The sequence below is a fragment of the Augochlora pura genome, chromosome 3 (genome assembly GCF_028453695.1).
Source record: "Augochlora pura isolate Apur16 chromosome 3, APUR_v2.2.1, whole genome shotgun sequence".
In the NCBI taxonomy this organism is placed as follows: domain Eukaryota; kingdom Metazoa; phylum Arthropoda; class Insecta; order Hymenoptera; family Halictidae; genus Augochlora; species Augochlora pura.
In genome coordinates, this window is record NC_135774.1 from 28429274 (window position 1) to 28440571 (window position 11298).

Sequence of the window (11298 nt, forward strand, 5' to 3'; positions counted from 1 at the left end):
ATACTCAATTAATATATATGCTATTAAGACATATACTCTATTATATACTATACTCAAATAATATACGTATATACTACTAAGTATATACTCTAATCAATTAATATATATACTACTAAGCTATATACTTTATTATACTCAATTAAGAGATATACTACTAATATATATACTCTACTCTAATTAACAAGTATTTTATCTAATTCCAGAAAAATCCTTTTATACATCTGAACAACAAGTGAACACATCAAGTTTATAAATATGTGCCACAGACAAGTTTATAACTGTACAAACATAATACACAAATATATACACCCACGCATATAAATATATAGACCGTGGTTGCTGAAATTGAAATAAAAATAATCCAGTGGCGATGGAGTCCTTTCTTCGTAGCTAGGTTTCCGGCGCGGTCGCCGTTCCGCCGCTAAATAATGCAGTCGGTCCCAACTTTTCATTCGATACAAACAGTTTTCTGTGAACATTCGAAGTTCCCGGAGACTCAATTTCGCGCGATGTGGGCTCCTTTCGTAGCCCCCGCGATGACACACGTTTTCCCTTGCCCGGAAGTCAACGCCGAAAATACCCGCAGAATCGGAGAGCAATTCGGCCGAACGAAAATGAAACCGGAAAGTTGACATTCATCGGGGCGGGTATCAATTTGTTTGCGACTCGGATGGTGATTGTTCTAAAGGAGAATTGTTCGAGGAGGTGTTTGTAAGTAGCTGGTTTTAAATGAAGATTGTTTTTTAATTATTTTACTGAAATATGTTAGAATTGAGAGGTACTATAATTAGACATATTTCTGTGACGAATAAATTTAATTAATGTAAATATAATTCTTGTGAGGAAATGTGCGTTTTAAAAAATTTTTTTTAAAACAGTCAATTTTAAATATTTTAAATTAGTCAAAAATCGGAAATATTAGTCAAATATGACAGCAACCCTGAATAAGTATTATGCTTAATATTGTATCACACGCAGATAAGATATATTAAGGTTATGTCATGATTATAAAAATAAGTATTACGCTTAATATTGTATCGCATTCAGATAAGATACATAAGTCTCAAACGAGCTGTCAAAAATTGACTGATTGTACTAATTATACTAATTGTTCCATTCTTCGTGGTATCTTATTAATATTCTTTATTTAAGATAATTACTTTGATTACAGTTTACTTGATCAATAACTAATTACTATAATCAATATTCCAACATCTTTCACATAACTTGATTTGCAAGAATAATGATTCACGACGCAGTCTACAGTGTGTAACAATAAACAACCTTTTCCGTATATTTTTCCTAAACTATCAAAACTGCTCCTAATACAATCTTATAACTTTTAACTTAACAATTACTCTTCTATACTTTTAAAACAGTGAAATTCTATAACATTTTAAATTACAGATTAATTCTCCTCTTTTAGCATTATAGACAAGCTTATAACCGTTCGCAAATAATATTGTTACTAAAATATTTATTTTCCTAAATAATCACGCTTTTTTATAGTAACAATAGGCGTTGAATTTCACCTTGAAAGTTCAAGGACGATCCAGCGACGTCCCCCGCGGTAAATTGAATTTCGAACGTGATATTTCGTGTCGTTCCGACTATTTCCGAGTTCCGCGTTTAATCTCGATCTATCGTCGATCTATCATCGATCTATCGCCGATCTATACCGTCACAATTACGATATATTCTGCTGATACAGCTCGGTAAACATTTGTACACCCTCGGCGTGCACTTCGTCGAATTTATCAAGCTGCTCCTTGCAGCGACTGTACCACGCCGCCACGTTGTCATACCTGCCGATATCGAAGTTGAAACACTGCGAAACAAATACGTATATCAGTTTGTTGCTACACGCCATGAGATCGTGATGGGCCGCTTCCCGGCTGGTCCCTTGATCGCGCGGCGTCCCCAAAACCTCGTGGCGAATGGCGAATTAATAGCGCGAACCTTGTCGGACATAAATAGAACGCGTGACAGTGAATGATCGAGCTGGACGATTCTTACTATGTTGAACGTGACGAATACTGAATTTTTATTGCATAATTATTCACGTTTGTCAACGAAGCTGCATAGTTCAGTATATACTGTGCTCGATTAAGATATATACTCTAGTATGTACTATACTCAATTGAAATATATAGTACTAAGGTATATACTCTACTATATACTATACTCAATTAACATATATACTACTAAGTATACTTTACTATACTCAATTATACACAAGTATTATACTCAATTAGGATATATGTATAATACTAAGATATATACTCTACTGAATTAAAATATATACTACTAAGATATATACTCTACCACATACTATACTCAATTAATATATATACTATACTCCAATTAACAATTATTTTATCTAATTTCACAAAAGTTTATAAATGAGTGTCAATACTAATTATCCTCGAACAATAATAATGCGCAAAATTAATTAAGAAAAACGATATTTACCAATTCTTCCGTCTCAAAATAATATATTTTAACTTCACGTAGAAATAGAAAAAAAATTAGATGAACTGCTTCGGTGGCCGAGGTATACGACCACCAAAGGGTTAATCTCTATCCGCGAAATTTTACAAATAGTCGAGACGCTGTTTTTATTTTTCCACGCTAATGCGGCTGCGTGAAATTGCGCGGGGAAGGTCGAGGAAGGAGTCTTTTTCTTAACAAGGACGGATGCGGCGTCAATTAGACTGAAAAAATTATAGTAAGTCGCGTGTGGGCTCAGGTTGGCCGCGCACGTGTTTGTGTAATAAATGAAAGGAAACGTGGACGGATGCCTACACACGTTGCACCGGTCTCTCCGCATCCATCTCTAATAAAGGAAATTTACTCCGCGGTTAGCTCGGTTGATACGTTTTCCTCGCCATTTTCGTAAATGATTATTTGCGAATTGTAATTTTTTTTATAGTATAGTATAGTATAGCATAGTATTTCCACGTTATGTAATATGGCATTTGCTATATATAATCGTCTGTGTTAACCCCTTAAGATCGTATTATACATAATATAATTATTATAGTATTATAATACAGTATAATACTACAGTATAATAATAATAATGACATTAACATAATACAATATACACAGTACTAAAACAAATATTAAATAATAAATTAAAAGAAAAAACAAAATTCGTTAATGCTTTCCTAAAATCTAGACATACGCAAAACACAATAATATATTTTAATTGTCTATAAAAATGCAAAGTGTAAGCTGAGACTATACATACGACCATAAAGGGTTAAAGAACGAAGTGAGAAGTAACCAAATCGAGTCTACCATTGTCGAAGGACATTTTGCATTCTCCACAAGTATTTTTCTTTCGGCTATAGACTTTGCAGTCGTTCTGTAGTAATGCGACAACATCTTATCGATCGTTCAGCGTCACCCATTCCTTTGTTCTGTCACCTGTAGACACTTTACTCACCTGTAGAACGCAAATGCTTGTACTGATGGCAAAATCAGCAATCGTTAATGTATCCCCGGCAACGAACTCGCTGTCTTCGAGGAAGGTATTTAATAATTCGCAGGCTCTCTCGGTTGCTTTCACACCGTCCTCGTTCACGACATTCGTTAAACCGAACACCACGGGGATCTACAACACCATTGACAATTATGCATTAACCCTTTCACCTGTGAGATCGTGTCAGACTGATTAGGAAGATTTCGAACACAATTTATTATACAATGTGTACGTATGATATTTGTATCTCTTAAATTGGAAATTAAATTTTACATATTCGTGATTAATATTTAAACATTGAAGAGAATATTGTTATAAAATAAATGTGAATTTTACGTCTGGCGTAGAAATTTATTAGTAACAAATATACAAATCGCAAATATATTTCTATTTAATTTATATTTTTTAAACTCGGTATCTGAAAAATTTTTTTTTGCAAAAATATTCACAAAAATAGACGTCTTATTTTTCTCTAAAGTCGAGACTCGTCGAAGATCACAGACAATTTTAGATTTCTGAGAGAAATACGAATCTTTCTAATGGAAACGCGTAGTTTCGCGGCCAGCGTATTATTTATTAACAACCGGACCAGCGATATAAACGAATATTCGTCTCGCTAGGATAAAACGATGGTCTATAAACATCAATAAAATAGCGGTGAACGATAAATTTTCTATTCGCCGAATGAATAACAGCGCGTTCGCATTGTTGCAAACAGTAATATATCGTGCCGCCCGGTGTTTACGGTCTGCAGATGCACAAATGAATTCTTTATCTCGTCCCTGTATTTTTATTCGGCCATTTTTCCCGGCGTTGCCGCGCGCCCAGAGTCAACCTTTTTTCTCATAAAAGGTACTCGGATTAAGAAACTGTTTATTTTCCCGAGCGGGAACGTAACGAAAAACATGGCCGCGCTTTTTTCGTTCGTAATTCCGCCCTGTCGGTTCATCCTGTTCCCATTTTTCTAGCTTAACAATGGCTACTATTGATCAGTCATACAAATTGGATCTTTCTCTCGGTTCGATTCGCCTGCTCAAGTCTCTGCCACTATTCTCTGCAACCGTCGAAATCATTTGTATTATATATTTTTATATATTTTACTCTAATTCCATCTCCAACAATGTAAAGTCTTCTATATTCATATATCTTTCCAACATAACCTAATTTCTAATAACTGAAATTACTATAGTATGAATAATACAAAACCAAAATAATCTAACATAACCTAATTTCTAATAACTTGAATTATTATAGTATAAATAACGTAAACCTGATAACTAAAAAATTTCTCTAACATAACCTAATTTCTAATAACTGAAATTATTATAGAGCAAATAACACAAAACTAATAACTAACAAATGACTGACGTAACAATATATAATTTTCTAACAATCATGCAACATATATTTTCTAAAGCATCCACACCTAAATGCAACAAATTAGCTGCGCGATGCGACTCTGTTATCGAACCGCACCGATTATATTGTATTATACAACAATATATAGCGCCCGTATTTTCAGCTCAGCAAGCAACAATCCAATTGCTTTTGCAAATATTTATCCGTGCGATATTCATACAGGAATTGTAATCAAATTTAACAATTTATGAATTGTTCGACGCAGGAAACGTTCCGCGAAACGGAATGTTTATTTCCGCGCAGTTTCACGTAATCGTTAGCAATGCAAATGATCAGGAAACTATAGATTACGCGAACCGAGAGAGAGAGAGAGAGAGAATGATTCTCGTCCGAAAATAGTCGCATACTTATCGCAACGCTATGCTGCTATATTAATCCTTTCGCTACGGTGCGCATTATCAAGTGGTTGACACTGAGATACAGAATGTTACGAAGTAGAAATCGTTTGTTGTTCTCTAAACTTTACATTGATATTATTTATATCATTTTATTATTATTTATATTATATATTTTTATTATATTTAGTAATATCATTTTGCTTTCTAAAATATAAAAGTCTGTAATCATAATTTATTTTTTATTCGCCTGTTGGAACGAAAGGGTTAAATCGAAACAATGGATCTATGAATATGGATCAGTAACTATAAATCTATAACTATGGATCTATAATTATGAATCTATAACTATGGATCTATAATTATGGATCTATAACTGTGGATCCATAAATATGGATCAGTAACTATAGATCTATAACTATGGACCTACAAACATAAAGGGTTGAATCGAAACCAGCGGATATACGTACGTAATACTTCAACACATTCGCGAACAGTATTCCATGGTCGAAGTACAGCATCTGATCGACTTTCGCCCTCCTTTTGGAGTCCCTCGGGTACAGGGAATCATTTTTCGCATACTTGCTGACCAGGTATCCCATAATCGGCCGACTGTAAACGAGCACCGCCGATTAAGAAAATAGAAAGCGGGACTCGATCGTGGCCCCGCGTTTACGCACCTCTCGCACAAAATGAACCCGTTGTCGTCGATCGTCGGTATGCTGTGCTGCGGATTCATCTGAAAGGCAGGCATTCCCGTGAAAAAAATTAGGGGAACGTGTTCGCTCGGAAGAACTCGCTACGCGCGTCCCGTTTAGAAAATGCTCGTCTCGTCGTTAGGCTCGAGAGGATGTAGCCGGTTCTATGTACGTACACATATATCTGGAAAATGGCCTCGCTCACGGTTGAGCGCGTAAAACGCGCGCTATACGTCTGTAGATACCGTGAACGTCCACGGACGCGTGCTGCTATAACATCTGCTCGTTCGCTCTAGCAGACTCTCAATCGTTTTCTTTGTTCGCCTGGCGCATCGGCACGATTGCGCCGAGATCACAGTCAATGAGACCCGACGTGCAATCGCGACGCTTCGAAAGCGACGGCGTATTTGCTTGATTCTGTTCGTGGTTCGTTTATGTATATTTTTGTAATGTGTCGAGTTTAATGGAGGATATTGCAGCGTTAGTTTTGATCGATTAGATGAATTGATTTGAATTAGTTGTTGTAAATAGAGGGTAGTATTTTTAGGGTGTGATGAGTATGTTTGTTATAAATGGATGGTAATAGTTTGTGTTACGACGAGTATACTCGTCACGTAAAAATGAGAAAGTTTAGTACTATGGCGAGCAATTACGAAACCGATTTCTAATTTCCTCTTCGACAATATTTAATACTACGAATCTTATTATTTAATACTACATATTATTTGATGCTGCAAAAATGTCCTCCGTTAAAGCATATACACTAACAAAAATCTCAATAATTTTAAATAAATGAAATCCATTAACTATCACCAATTCCATTTGCCATAATTTAGGCTCACTTCAATATCGTACAACTTTGTCAAACAATATCCAATCACTTTCGCTATTAAACGACCTTAACCACCGTCGTAAAACTGATTAAAAAAAGTATCGAAACGTGCCAGCATAAACGTCGGCCATATTTTACGGCACGGCATAACAGAGGCAAGCGCGCGGCAATAATTTCCAAGGGGGATGTTTACGAGAACAGTTCGAGGTACGTTGCTAAAAATCGAAAAGCGGCTACCCAAGCATCTACATAACGAACCTTCACGTAAGACGGCCTCCTCGTCTCCCCTTTGATCACGTTGACCGTCTTCAGGTTCAGGTGAACACCGATCGTTTTCGCGAGCAGCATCACCGACCGGCACGGCGGACTGGGCGGGAAGTAGTAAAAATCAATCGGCATCTTTTGCGGTTCCCTGGCCGAACGGATTTTTCGCTGTTCGCCAAGCGACGTCTTCCTCTTCTTCGCCAAGCGAACGTCTTCCTCCCTTCGCCGCACGTTTCCCCTCCGTCCGGTAAACGTCGCTGCGCAAACGAGATTTTTATACAGCAGCCCGGCGCGACCGACCGGGACAGAAAACTTTCGAATCTCTAGGCTCCCGCGTCCGCGTTCTACGTTGTTCGCATACAAATTTATCTTACCCGGTGTGTTTTCGATCCTACGGATTGGAAGATCATCGGCTAGGACTACGGACTTTTATGGGGCTCTACGCTACGTCGGGGTACGGCCGATCGAGGAATCGCCGACAAACTACTGTGGCGTTCGTGCGGAGAACGTGGCGCTCTCGAACGATGCCGATTTTGCGAGGCTCGACGCGGACAATGCCACGTTCGACCGTTTCACTGTGTGTTATTGACGGGTCCAATTGGCAGGTAATAATCGTCCGACGATTCTCTTTATACTGAGGATTCTGTGCATTTGCAATAATTTATTGTCATCGAGTGTAGAATTGAAAAGGTGTTGGGCGCTGTCGTGATGTTTTTAAATTACTTCGATTGCTAAAGGAGAAGATATATTTATGTACTTTATAGTTAATTTTTGATAACTTTATTTTGTATAAATATACTATTGTTTTCGATAAGTATGGATCAATTACCATGTATCTATAAATATGGATCAATAGTTAAGATAACACCATGAGAGGAGCCAAGACATAACCTCGACATAATTATAGAACAATAATTAAAATAACAACTAAAACAGCGCCAAGACATAACCTCGACATAACTATGTAACAACAATTAAAATACCATCGACACACTCGAATCACAAAAACGCGTGCACCTTTCGCGAATCAAAAATCATCGACCGCGTGCCACACCGCGCGCCGCCATCTTTTCAACAGCAAATTCGAAGTTTCCGCTGTACTATAATTTATAATTACCGCGGTAGCAACACCGTTGTTATCGAACTCCCATTAATTACGATACAAAACGCGGGATTTCCGACTGTTCGTTACGCGGCCCGAAAGTACAAATTACAAAACTTGCCCGTCGGCCGAGCTCGTTGTGTACGAAAATCCCGAGGTTTAAATAATCCGGAGAAAGGTAAGTGTAACGAGCACTTGAAAAAAAAGGGGGCGAGCTCCCCGCCGCGATAATTCAACGGCGGACAGAGAGCAGGGGGGTGGAGGACGGGGGCTCTGTCAAACGCAGGTTACGACTAGCCCGCACTTATACCCGGTCGATTTCATTATTTTTAATTAATTAGTATTTCGTCGGCCGCGGCGGCGGACTTTCGCGTTATGGAGGCGATTTTCGGCGTGTAACGCGATGGTATGGTGTGCGGGCGAATTGAAATTATGTATACACAGGGGCGCTGTAAATATAGAGTGTATGATGTAGAATATATTAGGAATATATAATGTATTATAAAATATAGAATATTTTAGGAATATATAATGTATTAGAAAATATAGAATATATTAGGAATATACATATATATTTGGACATGTGTAATATATTATAAAATATAGAACATATTAGGAATATATCGGAAAATTCTATTTGTTCTTAAAAAGAAAGAATACAATAAAATTTGTACGCACCTAATATTTATTCTATGATTATAATAATTTAATATAATCGTAACTCATGTTGCCAGCATGACAGCTATTTATGAATATTATTTTTGAGAAATATATGTCGCAAATAAAATGACATTAGCAGACATAATTTTCCGATAGACCTAATATATGTCTGCAATATTTTTATCGCGTTAGTTGTATCGATAAAAATAGTAGTATAAAATTCAAATGACATAAATATCTAATGACAACGATATTTTCACTGAAGCTTGACGATAATAATGAATATAATAAAAATGTGAAAGCATTACAACTGTCTCTATAAATAGAAAAATTGATACGTCAAATGGAATGATATTGATCGCTGGAAATCATTGTGACAAAAATGGCTTAAAATAAAATGGACCAATAAAAATAAAATTTTTATCTATCATAAATACCCGCAGTGCAATTATTCCTATCAACTGCGCGGTCTACATCCTACCCACCTGCAGTCTGCGACGAAAAACGTTCCCAGGCAGCTCGAGATGACGGGGCGCGACGTAATCACTGGTGAATCTGCTAGTAAATCGTGAGACGCATCGCAGCGAGCATACGGAGCACAGAATACGATTTTCCAATCAACGGGAGAGCGCCGATCGCGGAGCTTCGGCTGAAAATGCAGGGAACGGCGACGGCGACGGCGACGGTGGCGGAGGCGGCGCGTACACAGGCCGTAGGGAAGCGAGGCGAATGCATGGTCGAATAGTACATCAAGTTGCCATAGCGATACGGTAATGCCAAACATAAGCATCAAAGTGTAACGATGACATTGTCCGACGCGTTTCGAAGGGTTCGCGCGCGGGAAAGCGCGGCGCGGCGGATCGATATGAAAACAACCCCTTGGGCGGTCCCGCGATCGGGACAACCGGGAAGAGATGCCAGTGCCGGTTCGCCGACGACCGGCCCGGGATCCTGACTACATAGACAGGGAGAATCGTATTTACCCCGTGACGTATCATTTTCTTCGCAGTCACTGCGATCAGGAATTTCTCAATTTTTACAATTTCTTAGAAGGGAGAGAATATTAACATTTAACAACCCCTTGCACTATGATTCTTTTCACGCTGCATTGATCAGCATTTATTCATCCTTCCTATTTTCTTTAATAAGACAAAACGATTTTCGTTTCTTTTATCGTCCTTATAGACCTTCATATAGAGGAAATTAATAATATTTATTTTCAGTGGAATATTGCGTGGAATTTCCATCACGAGTCTGGCTCGTTATTATAGTGCAAGAGGTTAATTAAATTGCTATAACTATGTCGAGATTTTAGTTATTAGTATATTTTGTCGATTGTCGGTACTGAACGTGTTAAATATTACTGACAAGGGATTAGAATTTTATCCCAATTTTAAATACTTAATTATTTGTTACTAGTAATATCCATCACGAGTCGGACAACGCCGACGACTCGCCGTCTCGCGAACGCGGGGCGTCGGTTAACAATAAACCAGCTCGATGGGAAATCGTAACGAATGCAGAAGCGAACCCGGATTGTTCGACCGGTCTTTATCGCGGGGAAAAAGGCCGCGCTCGCTCTTCTGGATATTATTGCGCCGGTGCGCTCCCGGAGCTAGTACGACCCACGGTGAATTAATACCGACTGCGCTCCGCTAACCTTGCCGCACTTTCAATACGTACCATCGAGCGTTTCTAGTGGTTCTTTTGCCGGCTTATTAATAGCCATCAATCGCGGAATAACCGCGGTAAAATCGTTGCGAAGATGCCTGTGTTACTTTATTACCGTTGCGCAGCCACTCCGGCGAAGCCTGCCAGGGATGCGCGGGTTTTGAAGCGATTTACCATGGAATCGGCTTTACAAGGGTTTTTATGGTTAAGTGATATTTGTCGATGAGATTAGGAGGCGATCTTTTTGCAGGAAGTATGATTAACTCTTTGCACTCGAAGCCATTTTAACTTTTAAAATTTCTTTATTAGGGAATTTGATCGAATAGAGATATTTATTACATTATTTTCTATGGAGATATTGTTGTAATTTTAATAATTGTTGAATGAAAGATGTCAGACGTTGGACTAGCATAGTCATGGGATCATTGTTAATTAATTTTGTAACCAGTAAAAAGCTATGATTTATCTTATTCAATAAGTCTAAATTTAATCATAACGGAAGCCCTAAAACCTAACCCCTAAAAGTAGTCAATCTTTGCGCTTTCATAACTCCGCAGAAAAAAATCGCACGATGCTCCACCTATGCTTGTTTTAAAGAGTAAAATCTCTACTTTAATTCACATATCTTCAATTCCTCTAAAAAAATTGTCCCTGTTACGGAACGTAACTTGAAATCGACGCCGATTCGCCAATCATCGTTTTCAAAATTGACGTAATTTAGACGCTTCTATTTGTTTTAATAATTTTCTCCACGCATTTATCTCGACGTTATCTTACAAATAAAGGCCTCCTCTTTCCGGTGACCTCTCAAAAGTTGACCGGCGATTTTT

The 11298-nt window shown here is 37.9% G+C and overlaps 1 protein-coding gene across 1 annotated transcript; it reads right to left on the reverse strand.

Moving 5' to 3' along the window:
• Nucleotides 1–1460: 1460 nt before the first annotated feature.
• Nucleotides 1461–9522, reverse strand: LOC144478895 (glutathione S-transferase 1-1-like). Its single transcript, XM_078197251.1, has 6 exons — nt 9283–9522; nt 7030–7292; nt 5922–5980; nt 5712–5853; nt 3452–3619; nt 1461–1828 (listed from the first exon to the last, which is right to left on the reverse strand). The coding sequence occupies exons 2-6, from the start codon at nt 7168–7170 to the stop codon at nt 1688–1690; spliced, it is 651 nt and encodes a 216-aa protein (XP_078053377.1). The 5' UTR covers nt 7171–7292; nt 9283–9522; the 3' UTR covers nt 1461–1687.
• Between the last annotated feature and the right edge of the window lie 1776 nt (nt 9523–11298).

Coding starts and splice junctions, on each gene's coding strand:
- LOC144478895 (XM_078197251.1), bottom strand. CDS start 7,170: ATGCCGATTGATTTTTACTACTTCCCGCCCAGTCCGCCGTGCCGGTCG. Junction 3,620..5,711: donor CGAATGTGTTGAAGTATTAC/GTACGTATATCC, acceptor ATGGTGTTGTAG/ATCCCCGTGGTGTTCGGTTT. Junction 1,829..3,451: donor CAAGCATTTGCGTTCTACAG/GTGAGTAAAGTG, acceptor TTTGTTTCGCAG/TGTTTCAACTTCGATATCGG.